General features: G+C 42.5%; 1 protein-coding gene across 1 annotated transcript in view; it reads right to left on the bottom strand.

The window, feature by feature from the left end:
- Positions 1 to 16,649: 16,649 nt before the first annotated feature.
- Positions 16,650 to 19,956, bottom strand: part of FMN2 (formin 2) — a 359,973-nt gene continuing 356,666 nt past the window's right edge. The window contains exons 17-18 of the mRNA XM_052639523.1: positions 18,177 to 18,258; positions 16,650 to 16,676 (exon numbers count right to left, since the gene is read on the bottom strand). Coding sequence (XP_052495483.1) covers positions 16,650 to 16,676; positions 18,177 to 18,258 — 109 coding nt within the window. The remainder of the gene's footprint in view (positions 16,677 to 18,176; positions 18,259 to 19,956) is intronic.

The following is a 19,956-nucleotide window of genomic DNA, read 5'->3' as shown; positions in this document are numbered from 1 at the left end:
TTAAAAAGCAAACCCAGAGGGATGGTATGGGGAGGGAGGTGGGAGGGGGGTTCAGGATGGGGAACATGTGTACATCCGTGGCAGATTCATGTTGATGTATGGCAAAACCAATACAATATTGTAATTAGCCTTCAATTAAAATAAATAAATTTATATTAAAAAAAGCAGAGACGTTACTTTGCCAACAAAGGTCCATCTAAGTCAAAGCTATGGTTTTTCTGATAGTCGTGTATGGCTGTGAGAGTTGGACTATAACTATAAAGAAAGCTGAGTGCTGAAGAATTGATGCTTTTGAACTATGGTGCTGGAGAAGACTCTTGAGAGTCCCTTGGACTGCAAGGAGATCAAACCAGTCCATCCTAAAGGAAATCAGTCCTGAATATTCATTGGAAGGACTGATGCTGAAGCTCCACTACTTCGGCCAGCTGATGCAAAGAACTGACTCATTGGAAAAGACTCCTGATGCTGGGAAAGATTGAAGGCAGGAGGAGAAGGGGACAACAGAGGATGAGATGGTTGGATGGCATCATTGACTAGATGGACATGAGTTTGGGTGAACTCCAGGAGTTGCTGATGGACAGGGAAGCCTGGGGTCACAAAGAGTCAGACACAACTGAGCCACTGAACTGATGTAGCTGAAGCCACTGTAAGTATGGATTTCTATCATTTCAGCCAAAGACATAACTAAATGATACAGCCTCAAATCCTAGTTGAAAACTGTCTGTCCTTAAGGAGTTCCCAGCAGACTTGGGTCTCTGCCTCTGCCCCCACACCCTTCACCCATGAAAGCAGCTCAGGCACTATGGTGTCTTTTTGGTCTGGCTAGCTTGTCTATAAGTGGTCTGTGAACACCCCAGGTAGGTCTCTGCCTCTTCTCTGTGCACCTGAGCCTGCACACTATGGGCCTTCAGAACCTCAGTAACCTTGCCCCATCCCTACCATGGCTGGAAGCCTGAGCTGTCAAAACTCTTGTGGATTCAGTTTGGCCCAAGGACTGCTTCCAGACCCTGGGGGCTTCACTACCTCTATCGCATGAAGAGCAAGGTCCCTTGTAAGCAGAGCTTCCCAACTGCCGTCCTGTGCTATTGTTTGTCAGTGGGTCTCTCTTGTGGCACCACGGGAGGCTGAAATGTAGAGAAAGGAGGACCAGGACTGAGTTTCAAGAGAGATATGGAGAGAGAAAGATGCATCCTGTTCAAACTGAGTGAGGTTCCCTGTATATTCTGGAAAAGGCCTCGTGTGCAAGAGGAGAATACAGACCCTAAGGCCCCAAAGAAGAAGTCCCCGGGTATGATGGGGGGAGTATCCCCTTTAGCAGCTCCAGATGGGAGCCAGTGACCCAGGAACCATCCAGTTTTAAGCCAGCTTTTTCACTCTCCTCTTTCACTTTCATCAAGAGGCTCTTTAGTTCTTCTTCGCTGTCTTCCATAATTGTTGCGTCATCTGCATATGGTCACATGAGCATGACTATGTAATTGACAAGCAAAGGAGAAAGGGGTACAGGTTTAGAGGGTGTTAGAGGGTAGGGTGGGGTCTGGTGAAGTAAGGTCCCCTCCTTCCTTCTGTATGAATTGCTCTTTTGGAGTTTCAAAGCAGCCACATGGCAGTTTCCAATCCTTAGGACCCCAGGGTAGCCTGCGTGGGGTTGGGTGCCTTAGCCCCTTCACATGGACAAGCCCCACCATGTGGCTTCCCAGAGTTCAAGGAGCAGGATCTGGGGGTTCTGTTGGCTGCACACTTCCTCACTGTAGCCTGGCTACCTCCTTTCTCTGAACCTCTGTCTTGTCCTCTAATCGGGGACAGGAGCTGCTACCTTAACAGGACTAACCCTGTGAGGACTAATGAGGGGAATCTTAGAGTTAATAGCTGGCTCCAGCAGATTGAGTCTATTCAGATCTCCAGATTAAAATAAGTCTTGCAGTGTTACGTGGAATTTCTTCCCTGAAGCCAGATGAAACCCACACCTTGGCAGTTCCAGGGTCTCCACTTAGCCAGCTGGACATCAAACCCAAAGGGGCTCAAACAAGCTAACAAACAAACAGGAGAGAATGATCATAGCTAAGTCCACAAGCACAGCTTCTGGCTGGACTGTAGCTGGGTCTCAGGGACATCAGCAGGAATTGTCTTTCCCCACCTCTCAGCTCTGCTTACTGATGTCATCCTCACCCAAGCAGCTCTGCCTTTATGGAACAAGGCCACTAACTGCAACAAGCTGATGTCACATCCCTCCAATTGCCACAGGCTGACCTCACTTCCCTCCAACTGCCACAGGCTGACCTTAGGTATCCCCTGTTCCTGACGGAAATAAACCTCCATTCTCCAGGATTCCAGCATATGCCCTGAGTAGTCACTTGTCCAGCCCCGAGTCAATCACAGGTGTCCAGGGAGGATGGAATATGCTGATTGGTCAGGTGGGGGTCATGTGACCACCCCCTCTGGGAAACCTGTGAGCTGTTCAGCATGTTTCAGGGAGGAGACAGTGTGATGCCCCAAGAGTAGGGGTGAGGGTGCAACTGAAGGACCTGCCGTGATGTGTTTCTGGGCTGTACCTGCTTACATCCTCCTCACATACCCAGTTTCCCCTACTTACAAAATGCTTTGTGATGGGTCTCTTCCCTTCCCAAGCCCCATTTCACTCACCCACACCAAACAGGATCAAGCCCTCCTGTTTGGAGACAGGATTGGGGATCCCCTCCCAGCCTCAAGGCTTGTTTTCAGTGTGTGATTGCAGTCATTCATTCAGTCAACAAACATCCACTGAGCATCACCACCTGCTGCTATGGGTTTATAGGACTGTTGGCTGAATACTGGGCATTGCCCAGTGGCCTCCCAAAGGGAGTGAATTTTGTCTGAGGAGCATCTCAGACACAAATCACTGAATAACCGAATCGCTTTCCTATACCCCTGAAACTAAAACAGCCTTGTAAATCAACTTTACTTCAATTAAAAAAATACACCCTCATTAAAATTGTCCTTAAAGTTGTAAAGTTTTCCCTTTCAAATGTAGGTTCTAATATGCCTGTAATTGCTTTTGTGGCATTTTTTGAGGTAGGGAATCCAGTTTTGTTTTCCAATTGGATGCCAAATTGTCTGAGCACCATTTATTAAATGGGCCTCCTTTCCCCATTTACATATTAAGAAACCTTTTTCAAACTCCTAGTATCAAGGACCTCAGGTCTTTGGTAATTTCTAGACCACCCCACATCCATGCTCCCATCTGTGCCTTCTCCCCTCCTTTTACCACTGCAGTTTCTCGTATTCACAAGTACCCCAGAAAGCCCCATGTAGTGACCTGTGGATGTTTCTGTGAGGACAGGGGACGTGAGCATTGAGTCCATAATGATCATGTGACCATGCTGTGTGACCACAACATGGAGTCTGGCTTCCTAAGTCAAGAGTCTATGTATCTTCCTTTTGGTGTCTGGTTGTGCACAGTAGGGCTGGTAGATTGGAACCTGGGGTTGTGGGGCTGGCAGTGGAGAGATTAGACGTCACAGCTTGCTTTTCCATTCATTTGCCTCCTATGGGCTCTGCCTAGCCAGTGTGGAGACATTTCTGACACCTTTCTCCTAAAAGCCTGAGAGGTGCTCACTGCTTGTGCTTCTCATCCTCTGTCTTATCCTTCCTTATGTCATGTTGACTGTAAGGTACCTGTTGTTATGTGTTTTTAATAACAATGAAAAAATGTAGGATTGATACAAGCTACAGCATGGATGAACACTGACAACATCCTAAGTGAAAGAAGCCACCCAGATCACATGCACATCTGATGCTTTAAATCCATCCAGGATTTGAAATGAGAGAAAGTCTCAGTCAAGGTTCCAGATAAAAGAAAGAAAACCAAATCAGAATGAAAAAAGATACTACCATAGAGTTGGGACAGCTGGTGAAAGTTGAAGTGGACCTATGGATCAGATGGTTAGAAGATAGCTTCATAATCCTCATTTCGGGGATATGTGCTGGGTTCCTGGAAGAGTATCCTAGTTTAGGATAAAACACACTGGAGTATTTTGTATGAAGGGGCAAATATGAATACCTTGAGTCTTGCTATTGAACATTTTCTGTAAGTTTCAAATGACTGAAAAATAAATTACGTCTCAAAACAACCATGTCAATAGGACAGAAAAGTCAAGACAATATCAAACATGGCTAGAGAGGTCAAGTCCTACCCAGATTCTACTCACCCCAAGTGATGATACAATTCACCCTTGTAGGGTTTCACATGATTGTAAGGGACACTGTGGGAAGATTCTATTAGGAGTCACCATCTCTTGGGTGTTATAGATGATCTGGATGTGGTAGAAACAGTGGGATTTCTAGTTCTAGCTTTCGAGATCAATCCACCAAAAATCTCTCAGAATGTATGAATTCAGTAGAGCTGCAGAACCCAAAATGAATACATAAATCTCAGCTGTGTTCCTGTACACAAATAATGAACCATCAGAGACAGAAATTAAGAAAACAGTCCCATTTAAAATAACATCAAAAGAACAAAACACCTAGGAATAAAAGTATCCAAAGACATGAAAGACTTGAGCACTGAAATTATGAAGATATTGGTGAAGAATTTGAAGACTCAAATGGAGGAAAGAGATCCTGTGCTCATGAATGGAAAGACTGCTTAGTGCTAAAATGTCCATTCTAACCCAAACAGCACACACATTCAATGCAATTCCAACCATACTTCCAATAGTATTTTTCACAAAAACTGAACAAACAATCCTGACAGTTGCATGGAACCACAAAGGCCCCTGAACAGCCAAGGGGCTCCTGAGAAAGGAGAACAGTAGCTGGAGGAAACTCACTCCGACTTCAAACCATCTTATGCGGCTATGGTAACCAAACCATGTAGAAATGGCACAGAAAGAGGAAACTAGCCAGAATATTAGCAGGGAGAATCAAGGGAAAAATCCTGCTAATATATGGTCAGTTAACTGATGACAAGTCTGCCAAAGACATACACCTGGGAAAGGAAGGTCCCCTCAATAAATTGCCTGGAAAACAGAACATCACAAGCCAAAGGACACTGGACACTGTCTGCACTGCACACAAAACTAATCCAAACCCACAGTTTTCTACATCAAGCCCTTCCTCTGCTGGGTTCTCTGAAGACAGTGCCCCTCCAGACAGCCAGCCAGGCACAGGAAGCTTCTCACTGTTTCTTCACCTTTTCTTCCCACGGCCTCTTGTCGAAACTGAGCTCCTGAGGGAACTGAGCTCCTCTCAGTGTGGACGCAGCGCTGTGTTGTCCTGAAGCCAAACCCCAGGTAGGTCCTGACTAGGCCCATGTCCTGTAGGCTGTGCGCAGGGCCAAGTCTGGGGGCAGAATCCGGAGGCCCTGCACTGGTAAGAGAGGTGGGACTGTCGCCCTCTGATGGCTAACTGGGAAATGCAGGCCGTAGCCATTCCTAGCTCAGGGGAGGCCTAGATTTCTGCTGGTCGTCCTACTGAATCCACTGCATGCTGGAAATTCAAAAGGATGGAGGCAAATATCATGGGACCTCTAGGAAAAATAGTTATAGAACAATTAGAAAACATACACAATGAAATGAAATTAGACACAAATTTGACAACTTACACCAAAAGTCATTCAATACTGACCACAAAAAAATTTAAAATAGTAAACTATAGACATTACAGAATAATAATAAATAAGCTATAAATAATACAGAAGAAAACCTACATAATCATGGGTTTGGTTGCCTAGATCATGAGCTTTGACTTTTAACACACCACAGACACAGGACACACACACATATGCCATTTGTGTGTGTGTATATACACACACATGCACATATACATGAATTCATGTATGTATAAATATATATATATATACACACAGGAGTGTGTGTGTATACACACACATATACATGAATTCATGTGTGTATAAATATATATATGTGAATTTGTGTGTGTATATATCATGAATTCATATACATACATACATATATGTGTTTATATGTATATACATACATGTGTTTATATATATATATACACACACACAAGAATTCCTATGTGTGTGTGTATATACATTAATTCATGTGTGTGTATAAAGTGAAAGTGAAGTTGCTCAGTCGTGTCTGACTCTTTGTGACCCCATGGACTGTAGCCTACCAGGCTCCTCTGTCCATGGTATTTTCCAGGCAAGAGTACTGGAGTGGGTTGCCATTTCCTTTTCCAGAGGATCTTCCTGACCTAAGGATAGAACCTGGGTCTCCTGCATTGTAAGCAGACGCTTTATCGTGAGCCACCAGGGAAATCGTGTGTGTGTATATATATATATATGAAATTGTGTGTGTGTGTATGTGTGTGTATACACACATGAATTCCTGTGTGTATGTGTGCATGCATGCTAAGTTGCTTCAGTTGTGTCTGACTCTTTGTGACCCTATGGACTATAGCCCGCCAGGCCCCTCTGTCCATGGAGATTCTCCAAGGATGAATACTGGAGTGGGTTGCTATGCCTTCCTCCAGGGGATCTTCCCAATCCAGGGATCAAACCCAGGTCTCCTGCATTGCAGGTGGATTCTTTACCAGCTGAGCCATCTTTACCATCTGAGCCACCAGGGAAGCCCTTGTGTGTGTATACACACACACACACACACACACACACACACACACACACACATATGAATATATTATACATATACATACATGAATGGTATTGACTCGAGATTCCAGAAATACACCTTCCATTCATAATGAGCTCATTTTACACAACAGTCCACAGAACTAAATTGGGGGGAAATGGTGTTTTCAACAATTGGCATTGCTAGGCAATTGGCTATCCACATGCAGCAGAATGAAACTGGACCCTTAGCTCATGCCACGTACTAAAAAGTATCTCAAAATATATAAAAGGCTTAAATGTAAAAAGTAAAAGTGAAGTCAGCCCCTTGTATCTATGGGTTCCACATCCATGGATTCAAACTCTGTTGAGGTCCTTTAATGGACCAGAATCTGGTTGTCTGGAGTCGATGATAAGAAAGTAAAAGAGAGAGAGAGAGGCTGATATTCCTTGGTTTATGCAGAAAACCAATAAAGCTCTTGGCACAGAGCTCGTGCTGCTTCATGTAGGCACCTGATGCCCTCTCGAGGGGGTGAAGGCACAGTGTGCCTTCTTGAGAGGGCCTTAGAAGCCCGGGCAAGAAAGTGAGCTCAGTGGCCTTCTGTGCTCCAAAGAATTAGCTGGAGGGAGAGAGGGAGAGGGAGAGAGAGAGAGAGAGAGAGAGAGAGAGAGAGAGAGAGAGAGAGAGAGGGGGAGAGAGAGAGAGAGAGAGAGAGAAAGAAAGACACGGGGGACCCAAGCTCTGATGGATAGTGTGGGTATATATACTGTCTTACAAGGTAGCTATTTTCAGCAAAGATAAAAATCAAAAGTCCAGACTTACAAATTATCAAGGAAACATAAGGTAATCCATACCAAAGAGAGAGGGTTGTAAATAATCACTTTTAGCATAAGGTTCATAAAAAGGAAGAGGGTTGTAAATAGTTACTTGTCACCGTATGGAAAAACTAATGAAGGAAATGCATGCATTCTTCAGCCCTGGGAGTGACTTGCCAACTCCTCTTAATTCCTGAATATTCACGTGCCTCACAGCAACTAAATCTATGCCCCCACAACTACTGAGCCTGCTTGGTCTAGAGTCTGCATAACACAACTAGAGACTCTGTGCACAATAGTGCACAATGAAAAGATATCTCATGACACAAGGAAGACCCTGCCTGCTCCAATTAAGACCTGATGAAGCCAAACAAATAAATATCTTTTTAAAAAACATTAAAAAAAACAAATGTTGGCAACAATGCAGAGAAGTTGGAACCTTTAAACATTACTTGTGCAAATGGAAAAGGATTCAACATATGTCTATGATATGAATGTAAAGTTACCATACAGCTCAACAACTCTACTCTTGGATATATACCCCAAAGAAGTGAAAACAGGTGTTCACATATATTGATAGCAACACTCTTTATAAGACCCAAAAGGGAGAAATGGTGCAAATGCTCACCAGTGGGTAAATAGATAAACCAATTGGAGTGGATCCATAAACCATTATTATTTTTCCATAAAAGAAATCAAGTGGAATGGTGCAGGCTATGTGGAAAACAGTGTGCCAGTTCCTCGAAGCTCCCTCACAGGGTTTACCTGTGATCCGCCACATCCATATCAGGGCATACTCCCAACAGACTGGGAACAGGGGCTGGGCACCTATGAGTACACCGCCCCCCCCCCCCCCCCCCCCCAAGAGCAGTATGCATCACAGTAGCAAAAGGCGCCAGTGACCCAACTGTCCACCATGGATGAGGGGACCAAATAAATGTGGTGGCATACACGCAAAGGAATGGGATTCAGCCTAAAAAAAGAAGGGATTCTGGCATGTGCTATTGTGAAGGGAAACCTGGAAGCCATTATAAATGAAGTAACTGTCACAAGCAGAACAAAACGACATGATTCCACTTATATGACGTACACACAAGTTCCTCATATAAGTCAAGTTCAAAGGCAGAAAGTAGAGTGCAATGGCCAGGGGCTGAGGTAAATTTGTCTTTAATGAGCACAGTTTTACTGGTGAAAACAGAAAAGTTCTGAACATGGATGGAGAAGATATTTGTACAACAGTGTGAGTGTGGTTAATGCCACAGAACAGTGTACTTAAAATGTCTTAAATGGTAAATAATCTGTACAATTAATCACACACACCTACACAAACACACAAAATACATAAAGTCCCGATACATGTTATAATACAGAAAAGGCCATATTTATCTTATGACTCAGGTCATATTTACCTTGTGCACTTTGCATCCACCAAGGTTGTGAAAATGAGGAAAAGTATCAATCATGGTTCCAGGAAAAGAAACCTGGATCAGAATGGGGAAAGATGTCTCCCTAAAGTTGGGGCAGCTGGTGAAAGTTGAAATGGGCCTTGGGTTGGATTGTAACATGGAAACCATGTAATTTCCTCGTTTGGACACTACATGCTGGTTCCCTGGAAGAACACTTTCCCTTTTCCTTTCTTGGGTAAAACTCACTGGAGAATCTTGTGTGAAGTGGCGAGTGCACTCAAGTAAGGAAGGCTGGGAAATCTGAGTGTGTAGATACACAAGACTTTGTTCTGCTACTGCCGGTTTCTGTACGTTTGGAATTATGGCAAAGTCAAAAACTTTCCAAAACACCTTATCAATACCACACCAGAAAATCAGAGAAAACATCAGACTTCCTAATAGAGGGCAAGCCTTGTTACCTAGATCCACTTCATACAAACTCATGAACCTGATCGCCCCATGCAATTGACAGGCACTGTGGGAAGATGCCAGTAGAAGCCACTTTTTCTTCCATGTTGTGAATGACCTGGATGTGATAGAAACAGTGGGATTTTTGAGTTATAACTTTTTACATAATTCCATTAAAACACCATTGGAACTAACACATGAATTCAGTAATGGTACAAAATCAATACATACAAATCAACTGTACTTCTAAACACAAAAAATAAACCATCAGAAAGAGAAAGAAAACAATCCAATTGACAACTGCATTAAAAAGAACAAAATACCAAGTAATAAATTTAACCAAGGGCTTCTAAGACCTGCACACTGAGCACTTTCAGATGTTGATGAATAAAATGAAGAAGAAACCAATAAATAGAAAGATACCCCATGCTCATGGAATGGAAGAATTAGTGTTGTTAAAATGTCCATTCTTTGCAAAGCAATGTCCACTGTGAATGCATTCTTTGCCTAACTTTCAATGGTATTTTTCACAGAAATAGAGCAAATCCTCTTAATATTCATGTGGAAATGGTCAAAGGAATCTTCAGAAATGAGAACTGGCTGGAGGCATCTTATACTTTGACTTGAAGTGTCATGAAGCTATAATCACGAAAACAGCGTAGGGCTCATCAGTGCACAGACGAGAAGAGCAGGACGTGTTACAGAGCCCAAGCTCATTCTGCTCACTGCACAACAGGCCAATAAATTGGGAGAAAAAGTGTTGGAACAAGGAATAATGATTTTAATTGGAAAGCTAGCAGACCAAGAAGATGGCAGACTAGCCACTCAGTCCATCAGACCTAATTGGGGTTCCTTTTATACACAAGGGGAGGGGTTGGTGCCCACTGCAATGCTGACCAGTGGCTGTTTGGCACTGCAGCTCCACCTGCCCCAGCCCTATTACAACTGTATTACTTCAGATAGTGATAAGTGCCCTGCAGAGAATGAAGCCGGTCTACAGCCATAATACCCTGAATGCATTGCATCGCCTCTGGTCTTGGAAGCTAGGTTAGGGTTGGGCCTGGTTAGTACTTGGATAGACCACCTGGGAATACTGGGTGTTGTAGGGTTTCAGGCTTCCCTAGTGGCTCAGATGGTAAACAATCTGCCTGCCACGCAGGAGATTTGGGTTTGATCCTTGGGTTGAGAAGATCCCCCTGGAAAAAAGGAATGGCTACTGTCAGGAGCCAGCGTGAGGAATTCCACCTGTGACAAGGTCATGTGGCAGAGCTCTGATGGCAAGGCTAATCAGACCTCAGGTTTTCCCCCTGGAATTTCCTGAGCATCCCCCCCCCCCCCCCCACCCCAAATAAGAATCTGCCTGCTTTTCCACTCTTCTAATATTCTCTGGAAAAAGTCAACTCAGGGCTTTAGTCTTCTGCATTTGAAAGGGATGTTTCACTTAAAACCTCTCTGATAGCTCTCTAGCTTGCCTAACAGGTTCCCCTAGACCTCTTACAGCTTGCAAATTGCTTACAGCCCCCCAACCGTGAGAGGCACAAAGCTTAAAGCATCTTAAAGATACAGAGCCTTTTCTAAAGAGTTAAAAATTACATTGGTGACCGGTTTTCACTGTTGACTCAATGATTGCCGCCAGGCCTCCATATTCTTTATCTTTTAGGCACCTGGGAGGATGTTAATCAATGTAAACGGGATATGGAAAAAGATATATAGTAGTTTTGATGTTAGCAACACTAGACTTTTGAGTTAATTACTTTTCTCTTTGTTATATATCACTGCACTCCTCTTGTGTCCTTGCTATGTAAGAATGTAACTTTATTTAGTGCTTTCTGAGAATGGCACCAGACTTTGGGAAGATCAACACAAATAAGTCTTCTGGTTGACAAACCCTTATCAGAAAAAAGGCTGTAAAATGTTAATTGGCCCTTTTGGCTGGAAGATAATGTAAATTACCTAAGACTTGTGTATACAACTAGGTATGCAGAGAGAAAAGCCTGGTTTTGATAAGAGTCTGGGCTGCTAACGCTGCATAACTTTGTATTACCCATTGATCTCCATGTTTTATCAAAAGTATAAAAGGCCTTCTGAACAACAGAGGACAGAGCCAGTTGCTGGGCTGGTTTCCCCCGTGTCTCTCTCTCCCTCTCCTTTTCTCCCTCTCCCTCCCTCTCCTCTTTACTTTAATTTCAGGCTGAATTCCCATCTGGGGCGCAGAGGCTCGCCAAGTCTACTTACTTGCCCTGGCTGTTAAGACCCTCGAGAAAGGGAGCCTAAGGCGAGGCACCCTTAGATATTCAAGCAAGCACCAGTGGCCCAACATAGATGGTGCAAATTCCTTGTCTGGAATTTTATTGGTCTTCCACAAAATCCAAGTTATTCAGCCCTCTTTCTCCACTTAATTTTCCTACTACACTATTTCTTCCTAATCTAATCTTATATTAATAAATAAATAAGTTCTCCTCGCCAACGCCATCCCCGCTTCGAATTCCCTGGATCCACCAGGGCTAAGGCATTGCATCGCCTCTGGTCTTGGAAGCTAAGTTAGGGTTGGGCCTGGTTAGTACTTGGATAGGAGACCACCTGGGAATACTGGGTGTTGTAGGGTTTCGGGCTTCCCTAGTGGCTCAGATGGTAAACAATCTGCCTGCCACGCAGGAGATTTGGGTTTTATCCTTGGGTCGAGAAGATCCCCCTGGAAAAAAGAAATGGCTACCCATTCCAGTATTGTTGCCTGGAGAATTCCATGGACAGAGGAGCGTGGCAGGCCACAGTTCATGGGGTCGCAAAGAGTTGAACACAGCTGAGCAACTAACATTAACTAACTAAGGGGATGAAGACTCAGAGAGCTGCCTTTTTTGGTAGGCTCAGCAGAGAAGGTTCTCCAGGCGCCAATGGTTGTGAAGGAACTTAATGGACCCCTTTCCTATATGGCCTCACTGATGCCAGGAGCCAGGCTTTGCCAAATAACAGTCCAGAGACCAGCCTGTCATGGTAAGTTCATTCTGCTTTCTTGTTTCTTACATCTGACAATTCAAGAAACCCTCACATGTGTTTTACCTCCTTACCATGTCTTTTCTTCATCCAGGTTTCCATCTGTACTGGTAGTGCCTCACCTGCATCCATTCCTGCTTCGAGCCACAATTGCCCCTTTAAGCTACAGACCCCATCCTCCATGCTGCAGCAGGGCGGGCTGGGTCACCTGGAACACAGGTCCTGCCACTGCTGTGAGTAATGTTCCAGGATGCTCATCATCCTTTAGGTTTGCCCTGCTCAGCCCCTCACCACCTCCTGTCATCCACGGGGCCAGTTCTCCCAAGGGGGGTGGCAGGCTCTTCAGCTTCTGGTTGACATGCTCTTTCTCCAGCTTGTTACCTTCCTTAGAAATGTTTCATCATCTCCACCAAATACCCACTTGGAACTTTTAAGATGGCACTTGAAACGGGCTCCTGTGTCACGTCAGTGCCCTTGCCCCCTCCCCCTTGCCTCCACGTGACCTCTGGGCATTCCCCATCCCAAACCATAACAAACTTACCTTAGTTCCTGCCACAATGTCCTTTTCTGCATCTCTGGCGACATCTCTCATCATCCTTTCCCCTCTGCACCGTCTTCCCTCCATCAGGATCACCTGGTTGCAGGAACTGAGAAAAGTGAAGCTCCCTGTGCCCCCAGAGACCTCTCTTCTCCCCAGCTCTCACCTCATCCTCATCCCTCTGGATTTAGCATTTTGTACTCTTTGAACTGGGCGTTACGATGAATTTAACTGCTGCTGTACACTCTTCCCCACTCCAACTTGATATTCAGTTTTCCTTTTTAATTTTTCAAGTTATTTTAATTGTGGTAACAGTGATTCATGATATTACATAACTCTCGTGTGTGCCTTGTATGTCGACTTCACACACACAACACTGTGCTCACCGCCAAAAATTTATTTTCAGTTCCTCACCATACAGTGGGCCCTCTACCTATTTCTCCCTCTTTCTTTTCATTTTTAAATGTCAGTGATGAGTACAGGCCTTGGCACAAAGTAGATGACAAGCCAACGTATAGGTGATGAAAAATTTATAGTGAAAAAAATTAGACCTAAACTCAAAGATGATTTATGGAGAAAAAAAAGAAAGTCTTTTCCATTAGCTTTTTTCCCCCATTAGCTTCAATAATGCTTTTCTATTAGCATAATGCTTCCTTTTTTCCTTCTATTCCCTTGTCTATTTCCATCTCTTTGGATCATAATGTTCTCTGCCTTATTGTCTTCCCATAATGCTGACGTAGGAGAAAGATGGACTCCAGGTCAGACATTTACAACTAGCCTTCTGTTTACATTTTCTGAGACAAGAGATAGGTGGGCTCCAGTTGAGGCATTTACAATCAGCCTCCTGTTTGCCCTCTGAAATGGTAGTAACAACAGAAAGATGATAAATAGCCAGCGTTTGTCTCTTATAAACACTTTAAAGTAATAGTCATGGCAAGGACAAAGAGGGACAAAATCCTGCTTGAATAAAGGATTAAGATATCTCCCCTCCCCCCACCCCCTTTTGGGACAAGGGAAACACTACACATGTGCAGAAAGGCTCCTTGTGGGTCAAAAGTCAGGTGGAAATGCCAGACCATAATGAGTCTTGCTTCTGCCAGAAGCCTCCACTTCGAGATCCATCTTAGCTGAGGGGTGTGGGCACACCAGGGGAGAGTCCTAGGATAGGTCGGATGTGAAAAAAGAAACCAGAAAATTGGCAGAAAGGAAGACAAAGACCCAGAAGAACTGGCCTATGTAAATGACTTAGCCACCTCTTTATTGCACTCCTTCTCACTAGGGCGGGGGGCCCCCATAACCTTGCTCTCCTGGTGTGTATCTCTGTCTTGCTTCTGACTTAACGAAATCAACTGTTTCTCTATGTTCTTTCCCACGTGTTGCTGTGCTATGTCTTTAATAATAAACTTTGTACCTGCATTTACAGTTTCTGCCTCCATACTAAATGCATTTTTCACTGGGGCAAAGATCCAGGGAAAATTAGCTTCTAGCCTCTAGCCCTTGCTGGCCTGGTGGCTAGGATTCCTGGTTTTCATTCAGGCTACCCAGGTTCAGTTCCTGGGTAGGGAATTAGATCTCACTTCATGTCACCACTCACTGCTGCCTCACTGAAGTGAAGTGAAGTGAAGTTGCTCGGTCGTGTCCGACCCTTTGCAACCCCATGGACTGTAGCCTACCAGGCTCCTCCGTCTATAGGATTTTCCAGGCAAGGATACTGGAGTGGGTTGCCATTTCCTTCTCCAGGAGATCTTCCCAACCCAGGGACTGAACCCTGATCTCCCGCATTATAGGCAGATGCTTTACTGTCTGAGCCACCAGGGAAGTGAGCTGCCTCACTGAGATCAACTCAATTTTTATCACCATTTAATCTACATCATATGAATTTTTGCAACTAATTTGTAACTTATAGAAAAAAAACTTCTTAGGTATTAACATACTGGTACTTCCAAAAGGGGGAAATACTTCTTCCCTAAAACTGCAGTAAGAAAATTTGAACTTAAGAAAATATGTTTTGGTGTAGCAGAATTATTATTTTATCTTTACAAACCAGCATTTGTTAAATACTTAACTGCTAATAACTCTTCAGGCTTCCCTGGCGGCTAAGCTGGTAAAGAATCCACCTGCAATGCAGAAGACCTGGGTTTGATCCCTGGATTGGAAAGATCCCCTGGAGAAGGGGATGGCTACCCACTCTAGTATTTTGGCCTGGAGAATTCCATGGACTGTGTAGTCCATTCATTTGCAGAGTTGGACATGACTGAGCGACTTTCACTATTCACTAATAACTTTTCAGCCTGAAATAAGAACTTACAAAAATCTTTGGACACAGACGCTCTAACTTAATTCCCCTCTGGGATAAATATTTTGCATGTACTTTTAGGTTATATATACACAGTAGGCACAGAACTCTTTTATTATGTATTTTATTTTCATATAAATTAACATCCTAGAAAAATTAAAATAGAAACACTAAATACAGTATTGCACATAGCAATCTCTGTTAAATGCCCCATTATATCATCAAAGTTCATATACACATGGAGGGACTGAAGGAGACAGGAAGATGGCAGAACAGCAACCCGAGAGCCACTACTGTGTCTGTGCACATCAACTACAGACTGAAAGGTAAGGACAGTATTTTACATAAATAGAAACATAGTTACAATTCAGATTTTCCTTGTAAGTTGCTTCCATAATTGGTTTGCAATAGCAACATATTCTCCCCTTTATTCATAGCCATACCCCAAGACATATCATTTTTAAAAATCTATTAATGTTAGACAAAGCCATCACAATGCTTCAGGAGTGACTTTAAAATACTCTCAGAAAGAGCGGAGATATACTTTTTCCCTCTCAAACTAAAATAAAATATTTTCCTAGGCTCCTTTAGATCATAAACTCTTGCATACTCATTTCATAGCTTTTGATTAACTGCCATAACACATAAAGAAAACCCCAATCAAGTCACAATACTCAGGCAGGTGGGGTTAATGAACAAGTCCTAGGTAGATATCAATCCATCTAAAAGTTACTTTTTTTTTTTTTGCCAACAGTTATCATGTTTGGCAATTTTATGAGGATCATTTAAAAGCACTGTGTCATTTTCTTTGAGAAGGGCAATGGTAAAAGTTACCGAGAGGCACGACTTTGGTTTAATTGACCTTTGCTGCAGACTGGCTTTATGTAGGTCCTAAAGGACATGGTTGATAAAGGCCCCCATTTAACTTAAAATTATGATTCCTGCCTATATTAGATGATGTATAGAAAGGGTTTTCCTTTTGCTATATTTTTTTCTATTCATTGTCTGATGAATTAAAAAAAATGATAATCTTCTTTCACAAATATATAGTTACAGAGGCCAACCCAAGAGCTGGGAAAGCCTTATCTATGACACATATAAATGGTACCTCAATTTTAAAATAGAAAATTTATATGTAGATGTGAAACTGATACAAACAAGTCACTAGAAATAACCTGTTAACCATAAATCTAAATGCAGTGACGTGGAGTACTGGTCGTCAGGAGAAAGAGTGTTTCGCTGTGACAGGGAATAGTCTCACAACAGTAAGTTGGAGGTTACTGTTTAGCATGTTCAGAATTAATGCAGATACTGCCTCTTACACATGCTGTTTTGGTCTATTGGTAAAATACCATAAACTTTTACAAAAAGAAAAGGTGTCACATTCTCCACTGGCCTACTGATTTTGCATTTTTATATGAATACAGTGTAGAATTCAACAACCAGTAAACTGTCTGGAAAGCATAAAGATTATGCAAGAGGCCAAGAAGAAACATGATCAAAATGATGAGTTTCCTTCTGCCCTCAGGCCGGCTGAATTCTGTGGAAGTGGCTTCAGTGACTCATTTTTGTTCTGCTTTTCATTGGTCAGGTTTTCATGCTTATTTTTGCTTTCTGAAATAAATGCATCAGATAAGAGAAATAGTCAGAAGGAATAACTTTAAAGAGTGTATGGAGTTTAGAATAGTATTTTCATTTGGATCAAATTCTTTGAGAAAAGGTTAAAGATCCACAGCTCATAAACGAAAAAAGATAAAAGTAAAATCTATTTATCTCTTAGAATTTTCACTAATATTTTTGAGGGGAAAAAAAGGTTTCAAAATTTAGCTTCTAATCGATGTGAAAGAGTATCAGCTCACCTTTCTCATTTTCAGTCTTATGTACAAACACATAAATATGAAAATTGAACCGAGGCTTCATCTCATTGTTAATGTGATTTAATTCTCTTCTATGACTCAGATGGTAAAGAATCTGCCCACAATATGGGAGACCGGGTTTGATCCCTGGGTCAGGAAGATCCCCTGGAGAATGGAGTGGTGACCCATTCCAGAATGCTTGCCTGGGGAATTCCATGGACAGAGGAGCTTGGCAGGCTATAGTCCATGGGGTTGAAAAGAGTTAGACACAATTGAGTGACTAACACACTTTCATCTCATTCTTAATGTGATTTAATTCTCTTCTATCCTTATAACAGCATAATCGTGGTTAGTAAATAACTATTCCTTCTCATTCTATACATGTACTTGAAGATTTACTTTCATCAAAAAGACAGAACATAAACCAAACCATAATATAATACTTGTTCAATAAGATTTTGATACAGAGAAATGGAAGGGAAAATATCTTTTAAATGCAGATATAATTTCTAACTTTTTCTAAATAAAGCTGTTTAATTGTGGCCCAATTTGGGTTATTCAGTATCTTCGATTTACACTATATTAGATGAACTCAATTCAAAATGCTATTTTAAGGTCTAACCCAACTTTTCATTTAAAATAGCATTTACTCACTCTGTAGTGCCAAGTGATAGTCCCTCAAACATTCAACAGAACGTAAGACAGCATCACATGGATGCATCATGTCCACCAAACCCTCCCCTTCAAGGTGCACAACCTGGTGTTTTATTTTGAAAGGGGAAACGAGCAAAGAGGGACCAGCTTGGCTTGTTACACTTGGCTGTGGGCTGACAGCTGCTGGTAGCCCCCTGTGTAGCCTGAGCCCCTGGTCTGAGTAAAGAACAATGCTGCACCTGGCACTCCCTGTGTTAGGCCCCAAGGGTGCTCATGGGATTACAACAGCTGTGCTGTGACCCATGTATGATGAGGCGAGTGAAAGATGGCCCCCAACTCCACCAGCAGCCCCCCACATATATGCACCCCCTCAGTGGACCCATCTGGATGGTTAGGCTTTGAATGCTGAACACTGAGATTCTTGTAGCCTCTGGTACCTGATTACAGGCAGAAGGAAAAGCAGATTCTCTAAGTTGGAAGCTCACTATTTGTTCAAACTTGAGAGGAAGATGATTAAAATGTTATTAGGTGGATTTGTATATTCTGAGAAAAGAGGTTAAAAGCCAGAGAAAACCACAAATCAAAAAACAGAATAAATACTTACAATTCCAGAGTCATGTCTTGGTTTTATTTTATAGAGTGACTTTCCCTTTTTCTGCCTACACACCTCTTCAGCTTCTTTTACTCTAGGTGGGGAGAAAACACATGATATAAACAAAGACTTACAAAGATCACTATAGTCCATCTATAGTAGGTGAGCAAGTATCATGATGTATTTGATTTATTAGAGAAAAATAATACCACATACACAGGAATGTTACCTGATACTTGATTTAAAAACATAATAGAGCTAGAGGTGAATTCATCCAGTGGCTCTTAACTTGGAATCAAAGAAGGTTGAATGGAATAGGACACAAGTACGTTTATATTTTTAGGCATACTAAAGGAGTCTTACACACAGGAAAATAGTCTTACACACACAAGAAATATCCATCATATTCAGGTGAGGGTGCTGAGATTGGCTCCATTACATAAATGGGGATGGCACTACCATATAAATCAGAAGCATTAGTGAAATAAGCAGTATCATTTAAGAACTCATATGTTTATTTAAAATGATCTCAGATTCAGTTTCCATATTATGTTTCCCCAGGCATGGAAATCTATACAATGAATACTTGGGACCATTTTTCTTTTTTAATTGAGCTTCATCAAGCATGGGAACCAGTCATTTGAAAACAGAAAATAGAGACTGAGCAGTAATGTTTGAACACATCTAGGATTTCCTTTTAAACACATGCTTCAAGGTAAACAGTACTGAATTTACCAGAGGAACAGTTAAAAGAGAACATCATTGGAAGGGAGGTTGCACAGCAAGTCTGCCCTGCGGTCTGATGCTGGGGCAGCATCTGCTCACTTGGCCCCCTGTGTCCCGCAGGAAGGACAGGGGCTCAAGAATGCAGAACAGTATCACTACTAGGACTGCCCAGAGCTGCTGCAAACATCCAAAAAGCTTCACTTTAAGAGTTCTTTAGAGGGCTTCCCTGGTGATCCAGTGGCTACTCCCAATGCGGGGGCCGGGGTTCAATCTCTGGTCAGTGAACTAGATCCCATACACTGCAAGTAAGAGTTTGCATGCCACAGTTAAAGATCCCATGTGTGGCAACTAAGACCTAGTGCAGCTTTTTAAAAAAGGCACTAAAAGTTCTTTATAAAATGCTATAAAATGTTATGAATGATTGCGTCTACTAAGCAAATAGTAAGAAATATGTGTGTTAGTTGCTCAGTTGTGTCCGACTCTTTGTGACTCCATGGACTATAGCCTCCCAAGTTCCTCTGTCCATGGAATTCTCTAGCAAGAATACTGAAATAGGTTGCCATTCCCTTCTCCAGGGGATCTTCTCAACCCAGGGACTGAACCCAGGTCTCCTGCATTGCAGACAGATTCTTTACCGCCTGAGCCACCCAAAAAATATGTAGACTGGAATTTTATTAATAAAAACAGGTGCCATTAGAAAGGAAATAACCTAATAGGTTAATTTATTTTTATTACTGTGATTCTCCTTGGGAATTAAAAATAGAGTACTTCTGGAGAAACTGACAAAGCTGTGATTTATCTTAATAAAAGACCTCTTATGGAGATCTTGAAACCTGGTTCCCGAAAGAAATGAGTTATAAATATATTTCTTAAGCCTGATGGCAAAATTTCTAATGACAGAATTCATCTCCTATGCAGCTGAATGAATACCTGTTTTAAAACAATAGAATGAAACAAATCGTTGAGTGCAGCAGCTGTGAGGTTACTGTTACAGCTCACAGTAAGGCACAATGGATCAAAGTAATTCTCTCTCTTTTTTTTAAGCAGTTAGTGAAAATCCAGTAGA

This window comes from Budorcas taxicolor, chromosome 5 (assembly GCF_023091745.1).
Source record: "Budorcas taxicolor isolate Tak-1 chromosome 5, Takin1.1, whole genome shotgun sequence".
Lineage (NCBI taxonomy): Eukaryota > Metazoa > Chordata > Mammalia > Artiodactyla > Bovidae > Budorcas > Budorcas taxicolor.
Note: the sequence above shows the minus strand (reverse complement) of the source record. Positions and strands in the feature narration are given on the sequence as shown.